Below are 21,921 nucleotides of genomic sequence, written 5' to 3'. Positions count from 1 at the left end.
TTTCTTGGGTACTGCTTCAATGAAATGAAGGTAAATACATCTCGTTAAAATGTTGAAAACAGATTTCCCTTACATAACCAAGGATATTTTCTTTGAACGTTTACATTACATGTGAGTGAAATTCCAGGATTTTTACTCAGGTGATTCAAATACAATTTTAATCTTTTTTTTCTTTCTTAAAAGGGCCTTTCCGTTTGAACAATCTTCAAAAACTGTTTACGCTAATTACCGGTTAACAATACCCACTCCATATGGCATGGCTCCGTCAAAAGAGGGCAAATCCATACGCCATCATACAATGAATGTCCAGGTTCAAGGACTTGCTAATTAGCTACTAGCCCTGGCTGAAATTACCATTTCAAAGAACAAAGATAATCCCCACTGAAAAGAGAGAGACTACCAATAGAAATATTTGGACTATCATTGCAGACCTGTTGTGTAGATATCTATTGCATTTTAAGAGTTATATAAGCACTTAATGAGGACAATTTTAAAGCAACTTAGCTATCATTGTGTTGCCCGGTCTTCTGTAGTCTAATGAGCTGATCACTGATGAGTCTGATGATGAGGACCTTCACAGAGAGGAAGACCGCGAATCAAACAACATGATTGAGGTTGGTTATAATCAGGATCACAAAGGCTATATTATAGTAATGTCTCCAATGTCGGTTTGTGTGGTTGTTGGTTTAGCTTTCTGTAACTTTGTAGCAAGTACAGTCTGCATGTGTAGGTACTTACTGCGTCATGATTTCAAGGTGTCCCGACATCTTTTCCAACTGTCCAGTTATCTGGTTTTACTGTCCATTCTAGAATGCCCTTCCAGCCAATCAGAAACGAGTATTCATTCAATACCGCTGTATAGCTTGATTGTTAGTTCAGACAAAACCATGTCTTCTCTGGGGTGATGCAGACCGACCACATGTTTTAAACAGATAAAAACACAGATCACATCAAGTCGCTGAGCAGTATCAACTCTACAAGCTCGACAACATTTGTTTGTCTACCGAGTCCTTCTCCTCTAAGAGGATAAATTTATCATTGACTGAAGCATGAAATGGGAGGGAATCGATGTCTAAATGGCATCAGCGTGCTTTAATGTGGTTCATCTTGGAGTGTTGAGGTTTAAGCTGTGTTTATACCTCTATTAGAGGTAGCGAATGATGTCACTAATAAATCAACATTATTATCATAACAACAGTGTCTCAGAGAACAAGTGCTGATCTAGGATCAGGTCCTCCCTGTGTCCATATAATCTTATTTGTTATGATCTAAAAATACAAAACGGATCCTATACCTGCACTTCTTCTCTGAGACTGGTTGTATTTACATGTATTTCCACTAGTTGGTCTCACTAAAGTTCTAATCCGATTGGTCAAGAGACCAATCCGTTGAAAAAGATCCGAATTGGGCTGCCTGTGTAATGTAGCCTTTGTGAATACAGGCCCTATTCCGCAGATGTGAGAACAGAAATGCTTCTGTTTCCTCATCCTGACCCACACCCTGATCTAATGATATTTCACTCTTTCATACAGATGAAGACACGTTTTAATATATGAGAAGGATGCTCACTGTGATGGAAAACAAAACAGTCAAACTCTATTGGGAGTTTCCCCCGTGTTAGGCGCTCAATTAACTGTGTCACAATCACACAGACAGGTGCACGGCTCGCTGCAGCAGTGTGCGCACCCTTTAAATATGGTGTTTGGCATCTGTAGCGTAGCACGGCGGATTGGATGAGGTAAAAATATAATTATAGGTGATGAGGCGCGCGGCTGCGAGCAGAGGCAGCGCTGTGTGACAGTTTACCAGCAGAGAGCTTTTTAATTTGTCGGATCAGATCGTGACACGCTCCATCAGACGACGGGGGGGAAATCTTTTCATTTGTGCAGAAGAAAGGAGGAAAGGAGGGTCAATTAGCATCAACCATTAGACAACCGCGTGACAAGCCCTGTGTTACCCAGTGCTGCACGGGACAGTCAAACTAATGAGAGAGGTGGAGATGTTGATCCAGGTCGGACAGACATTCTGCAGTCGTCCTGATTTCCTCCGGCTCTGACACTAATCACAAGTAAAACATCTGACACCCTACACATTCTTTACAGTCACAGCCGCTGAGGAGAAGTTTCGCTCAAGAGATGCCGTCTATATCGTAATGTATGTTGTCATATGGCGTGAGGCGATGTAGATATCCTTGAAGCAACAACTTGAATGAGGACAGGGACTCTCGTGCTCAAGCTCATTGTATTGTGAGATTGTTGTTGCTCTAGTATGTTGTATTCGGGCATGTGACAAATACATATTTTGTATTTGATTCCCTGTTCACTACCACATCTAATATGCGAGCTCCTGTCCATCCTACATTGTTGCTAAGTTACGAACTGTATAACTAATCCAACTGTGCTCTACTGTATTGTGACTAGGTCTCACAAAGTCTCACGTCAGAATTAGACGTTCATCCATGTTTTACTCAATTGTCAAGTTTCGAAGTTGTTGCAAACATCACATTTTGACGTGTTTAAGGTTAAGTTTAGATATTAACTCCGAATGTTTAAGGTCAGGGTTAAGGTTAGGCATTAACTGTGAAATCTTAAGGTTAGGCATGAATTAACTCAGAATGGTCAGCGTAAGGGTTAAGGTTTGGCATGGACTTAAAACAAAAAATCTCAAAAACAACTTTCTATCACTTGATTCAAACTTGTGACATTTGGAATTAGAGACCTATGCTTAAAGCACATCCACCATCCTCGTCCACAACGACCTGTCAAAACCGAAAACTATTTGAAGGTAACAACGCTCACTGTTGGCCCTAGTGGCTAGTTTACACGTCATCTCCCGACGTCCTCAGACATGGATGGACGTCGAATTCTGACTTGTATCACGGGTGACCTGGTAGTGTATTGACTGTATTTCAAAGTGGCAAAACAGGCTTTCAATCTACCACCTACATTAACAGTGCCAAAAGGGGGGTTGTTGATGCCGGGGAAGTTTCTCAATCTCATATTATCAAAATAGACCATTTCAAAGGGACTGTGATTTCTTTGGGCACGTGCATTATTTGACTGGCTGGTTGACAGGTGCAGTGGGGAGCTCTTAATATTGATCTGGAGGACCTAGAGGTATGTAACATCATTATGAGGCCTGACCTTATCCTCCGCTGCCCTGCAGCCCCCTTTGTGTGTGTGTGTGTGTGTGTGTGTGTGTGTGTGTGTGTGTGTGTGTGTGTGTGTGTGTGTGTGTGTGTGTGTGGGTGTGTGTGTGTGTGTGTGTGTGTGTGGTTGCAACTGCTCAGGATCCCGGCCCCAGTCTAATGCCTTACCACCGAAGGACCGGACTGCGTGCCATGGCCTCCAGTCTGTCATGGGAAAATTGGTGGTGGTGTTATTTGTTTTGCTGACCTCACGGCTCACCTCACTTTCTTTGGCTCTAATCAGTCGCGGCTCAGGGTTCTGCCCCCTCTTAGAACAGGTTGCATGGTGTTGTAGGCGAAGCCTGGTTGCTTTCCTGTGGAGGTGGACGGGCATAATTATATTATAGAAACAATGGATACAGACGTTTGGAAGGAGATCTGATGTTGAGATATTTGAGAGATGGGTTTTTCCTTCAGGGTGATGAAGTATACAAATGACCATATTAGCTACCAGGAAGCCCAATAGTGGACTAATGTGATCTTTAGTTAGCTCATGCAGATGACTGGGGTTGGATAACAGCTCAGTTACATTGGTGCATGTGACCCGGATCACAGTTTATGTATGACTCCTTATGTTTTATTTCAGTCTTGGTAGTGACATGATAGTGTTATGTAGACATTATGGTGGAACACCTCACCTAAAGTGAATTGCCACAGACAAACCAATAGTTTAAGAACTATCCAACACAGCACACAATAATACATCCCTACACTCAGTGTAAATGCTACATTTAGTCCTTGAAACAAGATCAAATGGAAAAGGATCAAGGAGTTTTTTGTTGCAGTTGAGCCGTAATTCAAGCAACAACAAAAAATGTCTTTCTTAAATCACAAGTTGCATTATCTCAGGGTTGGGGATTCCCTGTTGTTGAAAAGAGCTAAGTGACACTTCAGTAATTCCTGCAAGCTTCATCCTGGCTTTTATTTACGGTCTGTGCATTAAACAAGGTATTATATCAAAGAAAGGTGTTGCTGCCGCTGGAACCTGTCACATCTCCCAGGTAAAAACAGATGAATAAATAAAGGACTGACGTGGTGGTGGACAATGTAGAAACACACCTCTTTGTGCGCGTGTGTGTGTGCGTGCGTGTGTGTGTTTTAAAGCCAGATTTCTCCATAGATGCTCTCCTAACAAGCGTTGACCTTCTGCACCTACATGTAAAGAACTCCCGAGATCAGAACAGGAGAAGAGGAGAAGGAGGGGGAAGCTGTGTGTGTGAATAAAGGCATCACCACCGCCAGCAGCCAAGAGACTTCATCCTCTCTCCTCTCCTCTCTCCTCGTGGTGGGTGCAGTCAGAGCATTGTCTATGTGTTCTATTCTCTCTTCCTCTCCTCTCCGCCCTTCTCGTCCCCCTCTCCTTTCTCTCACGGAGTGTCTCTGTTCTGAGCTAGCAGCAGTTATACCTTGTTGGCGGAGGAAGCCACAAAGGAGCGGAAGTGTAATAAAAACAGCAGTCTCTGGTGTTCCGGGTGTAATTGGGATTGTTAACGTGGAGAGCTCCTGAGGGAGACTGAGTGGAGGAGAGGAGTGTGTCTGTCTTTGTGTAGAGTAAAACATACATGCTCTGCTCCTCTCTCTGCAGCGTACCTTGATTCTGAATAAGTACAGTAGTCAGAGCTAAAAGAAAAAAAGAACAAACAGGTCACCTGAGCTATATCAAGCCCTAGCTGCTACTATTATGCTTTTATTCTTTGTTTTATTTTATTTTATTTAGGTGCTTTTTTATTTATATGTTGTAAAGCTCCAGTGAAGCCCGGTTTTGATTCAGAATTCCTCAGAGAACTTGTGTTTTTAAGAGAAAATGAACGTGCTAGTATTCAGGCATATCTTTTGATGAGGAAGGAACATTCTGCGGTGTTTTTCCACTGAGTCGCTGTATCATGATACAAATTGAGGCACAACACCTTCGACATAATCGGCGCATAGAGGTGTAATATTGTGTGTTGAAGTCAGTAAGTCATATGGATGGTTAGTCCTCTTACATGAATTAATTATTAATGAGTAGTAATTAGCAATTCATTCATTTGTAGTCAAATAATTGACTAACTTGACTGTATTTTGTTGCTTCTGCCAAATGTTCAATAATGTAGCCTGTAATGCTTACTGTGTTTTTATAATGCAATGGAGTGTAATTTAGAGCACCTATTGGAACAGCAAGGTAGACAGGCCTACAGTGAGATTTCTGCTAGTATTTTCCCTAATGACTAAATAAGTAATCGTATTCCACCATGCAATCAATGCAACGAGGCAACGTTCCATTTTCCAGGAGAAATTGCAACATTCCAAATCAAATCAAATCAAATTGTATTAGTCACATTTCATTTAACTTCATCATTTCACTAACTATTCATGCTTTGAGGTAGTTAGGTTGGTAAGATTGGAGATATCATCCTTCAAACATGAGCAGCCTATAGGCCTACAGGCACCGCGAACGAGCGCATTCAGAACTAGGCCTACATAACTTCGATTAATATTGTAGCCTGTTGAACACTGTCAAAGGAGAAAACGCACTTCAAAGTCAATTGCTTGCGAGTACAGCCCAATTGATTTATTTGACCTGCGTTATACTAGCTTACTTTGTTGTGTGTTTCATTGTGGATGAAAATTTCATACGCCGATTTATAGGTGGTGAAATATAAATGATTTCGTTAAAGTTTCATCATAAATCAGTCCGTCGCTATATGTGAGGAGACACTGATTGCCCCTTGATGTCTCAGGGGCGCGGGCGCGAGGGTTGGCTTCAGCGCGCCTGTCGTCCCACTTGAGAGGCAAACCGCCTGCCGGGTGGCTCTCGGGATGTAAAGTGCTTGTGCACTATCACCAACAGCTTTGTTGCAGCCGTGGTGACATACCAAATGTCAATGTGCATCAAAATCTTACCGAAAAGGCACTGACAACTAGCGCGCTAACAAAGAGAGTTGTGTGTTGTGTGTGCTCGAGACAAGTGCAGCTTCGCGTCATCGTCTGTAGCAGAGCGTGCAGCGGGGTTTTTGCATGCTATATTCATGGCCCAACATCTGTCCTCTCAGCGTTAAATTGCTTTATTGACTTCAGCATAGGCGGTGCACTAAAATTGATCACAGCATATTATATTATCAGAGATAGGAATTTTAGTTATTATATTTTGGTGGTTTTGCGAGGATAATTTGAGAGCTTGTTGAGGTTCTGGCTCTCCAGTTTTTCCAATATGCAGACATTCCCTTACAGTAAAAACACATTGTCTGGATATAATATGATTCTTTTTAATACAATAGCATAGTTGTTTGAACAATAACCACAGTAGCTTTGACTATACTATAGTACTGTAGCTTTGACTATACTATAGTACTGTAGCTGTGTTTATGAACGGAGTACCAGTTTATTCACAGATACTGATAGATAGGCTACAGAAATGGGTATTTAACGAATAGCATTTAAAAAATGTGAAGCAAAAAATGATAAACAAGAGTGCCAACTATTTAGCCCACAACTACCGTTCAACACAATCTCTTTCCCTCCCAACTAGAATTCAATTCTTATTTTCAAGTTCAATGATCATCACACTACTATAACCAAAATACACTCAGAGGTGTGACTTTGTAACCAGAGACGAAATGCTATATCTGCAGACAGACTCCAGATTCTGTCATTTGGTTTTTATGTATAGGCCTTACCGTTATATTTTCCATATGGGTATTCAATCACCATCTTATATCAATTAGCCCATTCAATGGACTTCAACATATTAAACAAATTAGACAAGCCTTGTTAATTAGAATATGATTAAAGGTTTTTAATTATATCACTGATGAAGTAGCCTAATTAGTATAAAGATATGATAATAGCCCGCTGCGACAAGTATATAATTGTATTGGGTTTACAATTAAATCCTAAAGACTTTTAAAGAATCCACTTTCCACTGTCATTGATCAAATATTTCACACACGACGCTCGTCCATGCACCAGTGACATAAAAATTCACAATATGACTGTTGAGTTACCCACATAGCTCGTCTATTGATTATTTCCATAGCTAATCTCCAAACGAATAAATTCGTCAAGGTGAATTACGCACATAAACAAGATAACCCGGGAGCAGGTCACTTATTGAAAAGCTGTTTCACATAGCCCTAAATTAATTTCAAATCTAGTAATCTTATCTTTTCCCCGACCCCTAATTTGTTTAAAAATGTTCCTACTGTCTTCAATTTGGCTATGCTGCCATAATGAAATGATAGTCAAGCATTTAACTTTGATTTATCTTGCCTCAACAGGGATGTCGCTTCGTGGAGCTGTCCAAGGCACTTTCCTCATAGCCATCCCTACAAGGACTTTCCTATTTCCTCTATTGCCTAATTCGTATCTTTAAACTGAACTCCACTTTGACATTTTTTTAGAATGAAACGGCACAATATGAAGAAATAAGAGTGGAAATGGCTCGGCTATATTTGGTTATTTTTCCTCTTTCCATGTGGATCCAAAATAAATTCGACGAAGAAGGACACAATGCTGGATGGAGAGCTGTTTGAAATGAATGCCTTGTCGCAGACTGCCCATGCGCAGAGTCCCCAGCGGTGGTGTGGCTAATGAAGAATAATAAATCATGAAAGGTTTTTCAGGTACAGCCGAGAGAGTGCAAGAGGAGAGGGGGCGAGTGAGAGAGAGAGGGGGAGAGAGAGAACGAAAGAGCGAGCGAGAGAGAGTGTGTGAAAGAGCGGCGCCGAGAGAGAGAGAGACACAGCCTGCCCTTCGCCTCTGAGCAGAGGCAGATCGAGTCCCCGCAGCATTGAACGTAGTCGAGGTATCGAGACTGTCACCGGTATCTCTTAATTACAGTCAATTGTGAAACGGAAACTTTGCAGAAAAAAGATAAACGAATGAGACAATCTTTTTACGCACGGTTGTGTTTTGGAAATCCGTACCAGGAGGAGAGAAAACAACTTTTTTTCTACTTGCATAATCTTGGAGGAGCATAATCTTGGAGGAGCTCTCCAAAACAACGACACATCCACGGCGACCAAAATAAGACTCTTGGAGGACGAAATTTAGAGAAAGAACGAACGAGTAATATTAACATTATTTTTTGGGTAATCGCGCCACAGCCCATAGCGGAAGAGGTAAACGAGGGCGCAGGCGACATTCGATTGTATGGCGCGTGCGACATCTCCTCTCCAGCAAAACTACGGCGCGCGGCCATACCTCCATACACAGGGCTAGGTAATAATATATGCGCCAACAACTAGAGAATTGGGTGTTCATCTTTCCATATTGTAGCAGCTACAGTTACAGTATATAAGACAGTGTCTTTAGATTTCCTGGAGAAGCAACACTGGGCTTCAACTCCAATCGAAGAGGCGGAGTCTTAACTTATTAAAAGGAACTTGCCGAGACTCGGACGCCTGCAAACATGATGATGATGTCTCTGAACAGCAAGCAGGCATTCGCCATGGCCCACGCCAGCTTGCCCGAGCCCAAGTATTCCTTGCATTCCTCCTCGTCCTCCACGTTGACTTCGAATGCGCCCTCCTCGTGCTCGTCTTCCCGACACAGTAGCACCATCATCAGCAGCGGCGGAGGCAACTCGGAGGCGATGCGCCGAGGATGTCTCCCAACCCCACCGGTACGTATTCTGCATAATTACCGCTTAAAGGCACATTTTGACAGCCCCCTTTTTTACTTGATGTTTTTTTCATGTCTGCACAGCAAATCACCCAGCACCTCCATTTTTTCCCTTCCTCTCCCCAACTTATGTATTCAGTCGGGTTTGCCTTACGTATTAATTTTGATGACCTGGGATGTTGCATGTGTCTTGTTTTGTGTGTTCTTTTTTAGGATTTTTTTCCTCATCTCATTCAGGAAATGTTTTAAACCGCGGAGTGGAGTGAGAATTCCCTACTGACAGTTATGTGTGCATTCTATTTGCAATTGCAGAGCAATATATTCGGAGGCTTGGATGAGAGTTTGTTGGCCCGCGCTGAAGCTCTGGCGGCGGTGGATATTGTCTCGCAGACCAAGAGCCACCACCATCCTCCACACCACAGTCCCTTCAAGCCGGACGCGACCTACCACACCATGAACACTCTCCCCTGCACCTCCTCGTCGTCTTCTTCCTCGGTGCCTATTTCTCACCCTTCAGCCCTTTCCGGCCACGGTCACCACCACCATCATCACCATCACCACCACCACCAACCCCACCAGGCGCTGGAGGGCGACCTGCTGGACCACATCACCCCAGGACTGGCTCTCGGGTCCATGGCAGGGCCAGACGGCTCCGCAACTGCGCACCCTGCTCACATGGCGGGCATGAACCACATGCACCAGGCAGCCCTCAACATGGCTCATGCCCACGGGCTACCATCCCACATGGGCTGCATGAGCGACGTGGACGCCGATCCCAGGGACTTAGAAGCCTTCGCTGAGAGGTTTAAACAGAGACGGATCAAACTCGGCGTGACCCAGGCGGATGTAGGGGGAGCCTTGGCCAACCTGAAGATTCCTGGCGTGGGCTCCCTCAGCCAGAGTACCATCTGCCGATTCGAGTCCCTCACCCTCTCCCACAACAACATGATAGCTTTGAAGCCCATTCTACAGGCATGGCTGGAAGAAGCCGAGAAATCACACCGGGAGAAACTCAACAAACCCGAGCTATATAACGGCGGAGAGAAGAAGCGGAAGCGCACGTCGATAGCAGCACCGGAAAAGCGATCACTGGAAGCTTACTTTGCCATTCAGCCGCGTCCTTCCTCAGAGAAAATCGCTGCTATAGCAGAGAAACTGGACCTGAAAAAGAACGTGGTGCGGGTCTGGTTTTGCAACCAACGGCAGAAACAGAAACGAATGAAATATTCTGCATGCGTCTGACTCTGAACACTCGCTCAAAAAAAACAAAAAAAAAACAATCAACCTACGTTGAGAGACTGAACACTGTTTAGAGACGATTTGTATTATATTTCTTATCACACACTTTTTCAATCATCAATGACTTGTGCTTTGAACAATCCGAATAATTAATATACATTCAAAATGACTGAAAGCTCAAACCACTACTGCTGTCACGTCTTATTCGCAACAGAAGGGATGTGGAGTCATGTACAGGAGCATTTGAACAGAGCAAGTAAGACCTCTGTTTTTTCTCCACTTAGACCTACTATTCTTCACCCTTTTATGTCAGTTAAGTATTATAGGCTTTAATCACACCTATTTTTTTTGGTTTATGATATTGGTTAATTTATCATAGCCTACAATGGTGAACGTAGTGAAAATAACAGTTATTTACCATGGGAAGATAGGCCTACTGTATTTTGACACAGCACTTGGTCGGTGCCTATTGGCCTAGTATTGGTGTGTTTATATTTTTGTCGTAAGGCTACATTTTCCTTCTGAGTTTATTATTATGACGATGCAGTCTGGCATTAATTCCGGGTCCATGAGGGGAAATAGGGCAGTACAGTAAGCGCTTGCTGGGTCTCGGAAGCTATTATTAGAGTACTGCCAAACAACGCCGTGTAAATGATTAATTTAGCGGTCACATGACCTTCATTTTGTGCCCCATGTAATTAATTCCACCTATTTCGTTTTAAAGTGTGATGAAAAGCTGAAAGATGAAGAAACGTGGTAAGATATTAAAGCAAAGACCCAGAGTTTAGGCCCTAATCGAGCAACACTGTTTATACAATATAGCTGGTCTAGGGGATGTTTTTTTATTGCATAAACATCTATCTGGCTGTAAATGGGCCTATATAAATAGTGGATCAAATGTATGCATTTGATTGGGGTTTACAATTGCCAAATATGATTGTTTTACTACCGTTTGCAATAGGGCTACGTTTGTTTTTGCCAGCCAACGTGGGTATGTTTCTTATGAACTATTTATTAGATGAGGCCATGTTTACATCATTATATATTTATTGGGATTCCCCCTCCTCTTCCTCCTCCCTCGTTTTGCTTGAGAAAAGCTAATTCTGACAGCAAGTGCAACGTGTTTTCGTATGGGGAAATGACAGCTAAATCTAGACCGATAGTCACGAATTTCATTTCGTTTCTGCTAAACGTTCGAGATGGTACAATCGAGAGATATATGCGATAGTATTCTCTTTTTCAATTATTTTTATGTATGGTTTTCCCCCTGGTTATTTATTTGTATAAATATGCGCATCATTATGAAGTCGTTGCTTGTTAAATTCACCTTGTTTCGTAATGTTTTCTTATTGAGAAAATAACCGTTTCATGGAAGTATACGTGTAAAATGTAAATATTTCATTGGAACCCGTCGCACATAATTATATCCGTACAGATTTTGCTGTATTGCTGTTTTAGCTGAGGTACCTTCTTTCTGTAATGTCTGTTGCTTTTGGATTCCTGGTCGAATTATTTTTGTATTTATTTATTACATTAATGTATCTTTAAGTTATTTAATAATTGAATTGCAATATGTGTTTCATTAAAGAACAAATTTTAACATTTTATTGGACGTTTTGAATGAGTGTATTTGTGTAGGCCCAATTCTTGGAAAGAGCGAAATGCTTGTATACCGCATCTGCATATTGCAATGCATGGTCAAATCTAATTTAAACACTCAAATTGAATTGAGAAATATATTCCTTCAAGCATCAATGCAATGATCATCCTTACATGTAGGCCTATATCATTAAAGGATTTATGTTGTAGCTAAGTCTGTCTTTTATGCTGAAAGGTGCAAAGATAGACCATCAAGCATCAATAGATTCTATTTTTACATATCCAATTTCTCTACAAATTCCAGAAAAATCCCATTACTCTCCCACCATGCACTGTAAAAAAGACACGTGCTTTTTTTTTACTGACTGGCTGCCAGCTCGCTCTTGCAGCTCGCGGTAGCCTACCTGAGAACAAATGCTAATATTCTATTAGAGTCTAATCATGGAGTCTATAGAGAACTGGATAGGTCCCTCGAGCGCAGCCCTGCCAGATGTCAGCCCGCCAGAAAAACAGCCTCGCCTGCCAATGTGCCCGTCTCTATTTAAATACACAGTCAAATACTGCTCCGGTGCGAGGCATGATATGGCTTTGAAGCAGGCTAGGCTACACCTTGGTTTGCGCGCGGGGTTCAGCCTAGATGAGAAAAAAAATCTACATTTTGAATAGAGTGTCATTTCTAAAGCACCGTTCATCAGTGGCGGTTCTAGACCATTTCAACTGGGGGGGCCAAGCTGGGACCAGTTGTACTGTTAGAGGGGCCAGTTACATTAGACGCTCTGGATAAGAGCGTCTGCTAAATGACTTAAATGTAAATGTTATTGTTGTCATATCGTTTTCTTCACTGCATTGCAGGCATTGCCAGGCAAAATACCATGTTCATAATCATTAGTGTTCCGCGTTGCCACTGTCTAATAACGGATGGAGAAACCTGCCATAGCTGCATGGCTGGTTTTGACTAGATAGAGTGCTTATGTCAAAATTGACTTTTCGTATAGCAGGTTAGGAGAATTTACGCGGCAGGTTATAGGAGAATTAACAAAGCAGGTTAGGATAATTAGGTTAAGGTTAGGAAAAGAATGAGGGTTAGGACTAGCCTAAAATGCCCCCAAAAATATTTTGATGTCAATTTGACATAAGCTTTACCTAATGTAGACATGACTGTCTGCTTGGAACGTTTGAACGTTCTATGGGGTTTTCAGTTCTGCAGCTTTCAGCACCATGGATAGCTCCCATGCTACCTGAGGGAGAGAGGAGAGAAGGGAGCCAGCCGCTTCCGATTTGCACTTCTGAAATCTGTCCTCCACATTTTAAAGAGAGTATTTATAGCAGCAGAATGTATTTGCATGTGATTATTTTTGATAAATCTAATTTGATTATAAATTGTAATTGAAACAGTGAGGGGGAATGCAGTGTAGGGTAGGCTATAATAATAAATATTATAATACAAATAATGCTGCAAATGAAACATTTCTTATTAGTGCATTCAATCAATTAATTAGGAAAGGGATTCAGTATCCTATTGATATGCAAAGTTCCACCTTTTGCTTGCTGTGAAACCGGAAGTGCATTATCTGGCAACAACATTGGGCTACACATCGATGTTGGTGTGTAGTCTAGTTGGTGAAAATATGATTGGTACACCTCTCTATTAGGCTACTTTGTGTCTAGAACTTTGGCATCTCAACATTTCTAAAACCAATTTAACCCCTTGCCAGCCCACCTCCCTGAAATGACCACCTGATGACGTCAGAGTTCTAACCAGGCCTGTGGCTGTGTTTCGATCATCTTTGGAATGGCCCGCATGGCCATGGCAGAATATATTTATCTATTTCTAAACAGAGATTTACAAGAATACTTGGTTTATTTCTACCAAATCTAAGAACTTTCCCCGGATATATCAATTAGTGACACAATTATGTGTTACCAGCTATGACAATAAACGAACCGTTCTTTTATTGTATTCCGTTGCTCCAAGATAAAAGCATATACTTTTTCCACTTGTGTCTTAAATGTATAAAAGGCTTAAAACGGCTTAAAACACCACGATTACAGCAATTGATTAATAATATCAAAACGAGCTGTTATTAACGAGACAGTCTTGATGTTTCATCAATTAAAAGATGCTCCCGGTGAGCGATTCTAATTTCCCCTGAATGAGCCATTCACTTAATACGCTAATAAGAGCGAATTATTAAATTACACATCGAATTATGAAAATCAGATAATTATGAGGCGCGAGCGAGAAGTATAGGGCTAAGTAGTCATTAGCTATCGCTGTTAATTACTCAGCGTTGGTCAGGGAGGGCTGCAGAGAGAAAGTCTCATCGGGAATTGAAATTAACTTAATGCAGTGAGTTTCGCTGCTTGACACCAGCCCAGCGTGTGTTTAGTGCACTGACTGCACACTGGAAACATGGCAGCTCCCTCCACAGCTAGACTGACTATTCCCCGATTTAACTTTCCATATATAGGTGCGAACAAATCTATTGGGATTATTTGCTAGCGAATCAATCCATGCAGCACTATCCGCACTGACAACTCACACAGAGAAAATAAACGCGCGCGCACAGACACAGACACACACACACACACACACACACGCACACACACACGCACACACGAACATTTTTGCCTTAACATATCTCAACCAAGCCAAGCAGTTTACACAGAAGCAACACAACCCCTCATAGGCTATGTTGCGTCTGTTCCATACACTGAGACATGGCACCAATACACTGTGGTCTCTACATTCATAAAGGAAAGGGCAGCAGTGTTTCCCTTTGTTATAATTAAGCCTTCTGTTTTATTTTTCTCCTTTCCCCTGAACATTCCCCCCCTTTCACAGGGATGCTGATGAAATTTTAATGAAGCCGGGGACTGTCTGAGCTCCGCCTGGGGAGCTGCGAATAGAATATTTTAACTGTACATTTACACCAAGTGTCTTCCTTCAAAGATGCGACTGAGATCTGGAATTAGAGGAAACACAAGGTCAGAAATCGAACGCGAGACACTGTAACCCTTCATTTAGCATCGGAGGCGCTCAACTACACTGCATTTCGCCAACATATCGCACATTGTCCCTGTACTGTCATCGCGCCACGGCTCTTTGAATAACACGCGCGTTTAATATGGTCGCCAATCTCCGTGTGATTCTAGATTTGTAGTTGTTGATACAGTATTAATGAATTATCACTGGTGATTAGTCTGTGAAGTGTTTTACAGAGGCTAATCAACGGAGTTGCATTAAGAAGGAGAAAATACATGGGGACCCATGACGTGTAAACGGGTGAGTATAGACTATACTGTCAGCTGATAGGATGCGTGTGTTGTTTTGAAAGTGCAGGACAAGTTATTTGGTGTGATTGAAAAATAAACGTGCACTTACAGATGCCTGACCCTCTCTCCCTCTCACTCTCTCACTCACACACACACACACACACACACACACACACACACACACACACCTCTTGATCTCTCAGGCACCTCTCTCACTCCTCGCCTCATGCACGCGCCATGCACTCTCACTATCCCGCTCTTCTGCTTATGTATCGTGCTATCTATCCAGAGCATGCCATCCCAATAACTCAAAAGTGTACTCTCCCACGACAATTCGTTGAATTCTGCAGATTTCCTTAAAATCATATAGGCAACAAAATGATTTGCGTGGCCAAACTTCTAAGTATTTCAGCGGTATTATGTAAAAATATTTCACTCTTGCATTTTACGTGCTACATTTGAACACGTAGGCCTCCCAAGAGGGCTTAATTATTTCTTATTAAACGCTATACCACAGCTATTTAATACCCTACTCATTATCCCATGGCAGGTGACGAAGGGCCATTTCATGTTTTGGACAGGGACAACTCAATTATGGCTTGTATCCGTCATGAAACATGACACGTGAAAAGGGCCATCGCCATCGCCATAATTATAACATTGACTACTTTGTATGCATTATCTCCATTTAAAATGTGAATGCATTATCTCAATGTTAAATGTATGCATGATCTAAATGAAGTATTTTCCACCTATTATGTAAAGCTAACAGAATGGAGAGGTATTGATGGAATAGGCTAACCTGCAGCGGGGGACATGCCTATGTTGACATGAGAATAATGTGAATAATTCGTTATCTTATGTATTCTCATGTGGTTTTTCTTTCACATATTTACATTTGAATGATTTAAATACCAGTAAGTGAACGTCAGCGGTGGGGCAGTGGAAAAAGCAAAACATGTTGCCTTGTCCACGACCTCCAGTCTTATTAAATGTTGCTGTTCATCTCTGTAAATTACTAATCGAATATAGTCAAGTTATCATTGTTACTCATTGTGTATTTATTCGTCGTGTTATTATTTTTCTATTTTTCTATTATTTCTCTATTTTTGTTCTCTCTGTATTGTTAGGAAGGGCCCGTAAGTAAGTACTTCACTGTTAGTCTACACATGTTGTTTCCGAAGCATGTGACAAATAAAATTCGATTTGATTTGAAATATGCCAATTCAGTTGTAAACGGCTTATTCAATTCAAATGGACAAACCGTCTGAAAGGTTGGATGTTCCACACACATGAGCAGCACCATTTCGTCATTAAATATTTATCCGATTGATTTTATTTCAATAACTGGTGCCATCTTCGCTTGATTTCTGTAAGGGTTGTTACAGGACATGTTTTAAGTTAAGCATCTACAGCGCGGCTAAAAACACCAGCGTTATTATACAATTAACACGTTACAATGAGATCTCGGTAATTATTTCCAAATCATCTGTAAAGCCTATATGACGATAGAGATACATGGACCTTAACGAGTTGAACAGTGTTGAGTGCAATCTGTAATTAAGGCTCGCGTTTACTCTTAATGAACTCTTAATGGGTGTAATGCTTTATTATCAATATCATTTAAATGCCTCCGATTGCAACCCTTTAAACGACGTGCAGTGGCCAGGCCCTGGGCCTACCAGTAGGCTATATGCAAGACTACGTAATGCAATGACGTATACCTTAGTCCCAAGGTTCGAAACATGATTTTTTTTTAAATCGTCCGAGACACGAAACAATAACATATTTTTGAGAATGTAAAAAATAATAAGCCACAATTTTCATCACATTTCAGATGAGGCCTATGGCACATGTTTTAGGTATGAATAAGTTCCATCGAGGGCATGCACGATGAGCCTATCAGGTATTTTCCAATATATGTTTTCTAATGCCCCTATTTCCAAACTCATCGAGAGCTCTCCCCAACAGATTATGCCCCATTTTTCAAACGGATTGCGTCAAAATGGGCCCAATGCCATTAAATATTAAACAACCTAGGATGGGCATGCACGTTTATGAACAGTTAAGTGTCTTTCGTGCATCCCCCCCCCCCCTCACAACCCTCTCTCCTTCTATCTACATTGCAAAAGCCATTTAACGCATAGAGAGAGATTCGCTCATTTTCAGAGGCTGTTGCACCGTTCCGAATGAGTAAGTTGTTGTAAAGATTGGGCATCGGGTCTAATGAGAAGGTGGTATAGCTGTCTGCTGGATGTGTGTTCATTGAGCTCTGACAGCCGCCTGCTCTGTTGCAGATCTATTAATCATATCCACAAGGAGTGGCAGCCAGCCCAGGCTCTTTCTCTCCCCCATCTCTCTCTCTCTCTCTCTCTCTCTCTCTCTCTCTCTCTCTCTCTCTCTCTCTCACTCCCCCATCTCTCCCTCCCTCTCTCTCTTTCTCTCTCCCCAACTCCCTCCCCTCCCCTCCTCTCTCTCTCTCCCTCTCTCTCCAACTCCCTCCCCTCCTCTCTCTCTCTCCCTCTCTCTCTCTTTCTCTTTCCCCAACTCCCTCCCCTCCCTTCCTCTCTCTCCCTCTCTCTCACCCCGGCTTTCAGTTTATACAGAGCAGAATCATTTACATAAAGTCCTTAAGGCAAATAACTGTTGGGGGCTCTAATTTATATCTGATCGAAAATTAGCCGTCATTATGCGCGCCATTAGCCGTGTCTTTAATGTGCTTCTAAGCACCATTTGTCAAGTAGCTTGTTAATATCCTTCAAGTCTTTAAAGTTGAGAGATCGAGCTCATTAGAGACTGTGGCACTATTGTGCTATTGATGCTGTTTTATACAACGCTGCACAGAGAGCTGGGACTACCATTTTAAAGGTATTCTTTACTAGTGTTGTCACAAATGTATTTGCTAAAAATCCAGATGGGCTACATTATGTTTTTACGCATGAATGGGAAATGAAGATGTATGGGCCAACACGCCTGCGTTCGACTTTCTAGCCAATAATTAGCCTATCACATTCTAGATGAATACATCTAGGCCTACGCCAACAGCTCACATGATGATAATAGTCAGTCAAATGCAACTTGGCTGCCAATAAAAACCGAATTATTCAGTAGAACTTCTTCCTATTCATAAAAACGGTGTGGTCTCTGTTGGTAAAAATCAATTGATAAAGAAATGACACATGGAGTGAGACAAACACTGCTACTGTGATATGACATAAGTAAGAAAGTGTTTTCTACTGGTCACGCTCTGTAGCACTCAGAATCATAATTAGGGACGCACATCTTTTTCCATCGCCTGTGGGCGCCACTTCGCAAGTTATGGCGCTTTATTATTGGTCCGAAACTCCTGGTGTCCCCCCCCCCTCTCTCTCCCTCTCTCTCCCTCTCCCTCCCTCCCTGAACGGATTCCTCCAGGCTAAAGCAATAAAGAGAGTAATTAGAATGCGAAGGTGCGTGTGTCCCAAATTGCATCCTATTCCCGACGCAGTGCACTACTTTTGACTAGTGCTCACAGGGCCCTGGTTAAAAGTAGTGCACTATATAGGGAATAGGATGCCATTCGGGACGCGACGCAGATGTAAATAAAGGGAATGGGACAGTGGTGAAGGATGAGGCGTCTAGGTCAGGCACTCATCAAAAACCCCAGTTGGAAGCAAATGACACCGAGCGGTGCGCGGTGCCAGAGGCCAGGGGCTACGGCTGCCAAACCACAGGCTCCACGGACTAAATTAGAGCGGCTCAATGGCGATGCATCTCAAACAACCACCACCAATGAGGATAAACACACACACACATACAGTATACGTGGGTTAAACCTAACACAATGTATTATGCATGTACATGTAATAGAGACTGCATTTGATAGCATGTGCTGTCATTAGACCTATAGACTATGTGGCAGAAATCACACACATGGAATCCATTTTAATTGATACCCCACATTAATGTGCCCACATCCATTTGAGGTGTATTGAGGGTCATGTTTGAGTCTCTTGGAAAGTGATATTTCACTTCGCCTCATCCCCACGGCCAATTCATTGTTTGATACAACAAACGAGGCCTTTCAATAGCTGTTGATTGAATAGCAGGCTAAACAAGAGGGATTTGATATTATAATAACAGATCAGATTGGCTCAGCACAATAAACAAAGGACAGGTAATAAAGTTAGATATAAACATAAAACACTACACACTTGAGATTACAGGCATGGAGAGGAGAGGAGGGGGTCTGGCTAATTACAATATTTGCATTATTAAAAATACATTAACTACAGGAATGTCATCATATTTAATGAGCACATGAACCATTACATAATTGTTAGTGAACTTTTTTGGTGCTGAAATGAATCATTCAATAGGCTACATTATATTGAAGGGGATACTATAAAGGTTATGGAGACTCAAATATGCCTCACTATAATAAAAAATATATACCAGGCTGTAAATCCATTTTCACATTTAAAGAGCTCATTTGAATGATGACTACAAAGATGTCGCTTTTGACAGGGATGAGGTCAAATTCATTTTGACAGGGATGAGGTCAAATTCATTTTGACAGAGATGAGGTCAAATTCCTTTTGACAGGGATGAGGTCAAATTCATTTTGACAGAGATGAGGTCAAATTCATTTTGACAGGGATGAGGTCAAATTCCTTTTGACAGGGATGAGGTCAAATTCCTTTTGACAGGGATGAGTTCAAATTCCTTTTGACAGGGATGAGGTCAAATTCCTTTTGACAGGGATGAGGTCAAATTCCTTTTGACAGGGATGAGGTCAAATTCCTTTTGACAGGGATGAGGTCAAATTCATTTTGACAGGGATGAGGTCAAATTCATTTTGACAGGGATGAGGTCAAATTCATTTTGACAGGGATGAGGTCAAATTCATTTTGACAGGGATGAGGTCAAATTCCTTTTGACAGGGATGAGGTCAAATTCATTTTGACAGGGATGAGGTCAAATTCCTTTTGACAGGGATGAGGTCAAATTCATTTGGAAAGGGATGAGGTCAAATTCCTTTTGACAGGGATGAGGTCAAATTCATTTTGACAGGGATGAGGTCAAATTCCTTTTGACAGGGATGAGGTCAAATTCATTTTGACAGGGATGAGGTCAAATTCCTTTTGACAGGGATGAGGTCAAATTCATTTTGACAGGGATGAGGTCAAATTCCTTTTGACAGGGATGAGGTCAAATTCATTTTGACAGGGATGAGGTCAAATTCATTTGGAAAGGGATGAGGTCAAATTCATTTTGACAGGGATGAGGTCAAATTCATTTTGACAGGGATGAGGTCAAATTCCTTTTGACAGGGATGAGGTCAAATTCATTTTGACAGGGATGAGGTCAAATTCATTTTGACAGGGATGAGGTCAAATTCCTTTTGACAGGGATGAGGTCAAATTCATTTGGAAAGGGATGAGGTCAAATTCATTTTGACAGGGATGAGGTCAAATTCCTTTTGACAGGGATGAGGTCAAATTCCTTTTGACAGGGATGAGGTCAAATTCATTTGGAAAGGGATGAGGTCAAATTCATTTGGAAAGGGATGAGGTCAAATTCCAAAAATTCAATTCATGAATTCAAAAAATCCCCCAGAATTGACTGAATTTAAATGGAATCATCTAGCCTAGATTAGACCATAGACATGACAAAGTGAGGAGGAATAAAATTCCATTCCAATAACATTATGAAGAATTATACAAACCAGACAGTTATGCAGCCTACACCATTCAATAAATCCACACAATGCAAGGGTTAAGGGTGCACAGTTAACCCACACTACCTTCATCCTTTCATGTGATTGTAGCCTGCCCAGAAAGGCAGCAGCATGACCTATGGGACTACAGCTGATCAAGGTGGAGTATATTTCAAACAGAAGGAAAAGCACCATGTAACGAGAATTGAACTCAATGGAGGCTACTGCATTGTGCAGCTAGGATGCCATTGGAAAGTGAAGACTACCACACACACACACACACACACACACACACACACACACACACACACACACACACACACACACACACACACACACACACACACACACACACACACACACACACACACACACACACACACACACACACACACACACACACACACACACACACACACGTAACAAGTACAGTAGGCCATTAAAGTGCTTTGCTGGGTTCTCTCTGATCTCTGGATGTTAATGAGACACTCACTGGAGGTTTGCTTCTACCTCTCACCTCCTCTACTCCCCCCTTTATCTGCTCTCCTCAATCGGTGGGAAAGACAAATCACAGCACTGGCACTGTGCTGACTCCATAACAGAGCGCAGTGAAAAAGCCATTGTTCACTGTGCAGCTATGTAGCCAGAGTTCATTTTTTTACGCCAGATAGCGCGATAGCATGTCAGATAGCAGATATTCAGCCTGAACTGTCGGTTGAGGGACGAGAGTCACGTAGGAGTGATACCATCTGACATGAGACAATGACCCGAGTTAGGAAAATTATTGCCTCTATTATCTGCAAATGAAATAAATATCTATATCATTCAAAACAAATTGTATTCATTATTCATTCTTTTAACAGTATTGTTATTGTTGTAATTGTAATTATTATTATACAAAAAAATGCAATAGTTATGATAAAGCCAATGGATTTGTTGAAGCTGGCATAACAAGCACTAGTCGAGGCTGTGCATGGGTGTGACTGGAACACCCACACTGAGTGGAACCACTACACCTACTACCATACCCATTCAATTTAATCTTATGTCTTGCCCATTCACCCTCTGAATGGCACACATACACAATCCATGTCTCAATTGTCTCCAGGCTTAAACATCCTTCTTTAACCTGTCTCCTCCCCTTGAAGTGGATTTAGCGTTTTGCAATTCTTGACACAAACCAGTGCTTCTGGCACCAACCACCATACCCCATTCAAAGGCACTTAAATCCTTCTTTAACCTGTCACCTGCCCTTCATCTACACTGATTGAAGTGGATTTAACAAGTGACCTCAATAAGGGATTATAGATTTCACCTCGAT

At 41.8% G+C, this 21,921-nt stretch overlaps 1 protein-coding gene across 1 annotated transcript; it reads left to right on the top strand.

Annotated features, from left to right (window-relative positions):
- The first annotated feature begins 7,855 nt into the window (after positions 1-7,855).
- LOC115202233 (POU domain, class 4, transcription factor 2) lies at positions 7,856-11,632 on the top strand. The gene is made up of 2 exons (XM_029766221.1): positions 7,856-8,789; positions 9,101-11,632. The coding sequence occupies exons 1-2, from the start codon at positions 8,577-8,579 to the stop codon at positions 10,028-10,030; spliced, it is 1,143 nt and encodes a 380-aa protein (XP_029622081.1). The 5' UTR covers positions 7,856-8,576; the 3' UTR covers positions 10,031-11,632.
- Positions 11,633-21,921: the final 10,289 nt, after the last annotated feature.

The sequence above is a fragment of the Salmo trutta genome, chromosome 11 (genome assembly GCF_901001165.1).
Source record: "Salmo trutta chromosome 11, fSalTru1.1, whole genome shotgun sequence".
In the NCBI taxonomy this organism is placed as follows: Eukaryota; Metazoa; Chordata; class Actinopteri; order Salmoniformes; family Salmonidae; genus Salmo; species Salmo trutta.
Note: the sequence above shows the minus strand (reverse complement) of the source record. Positions and strands in the feature narration are given on the sequence as shown.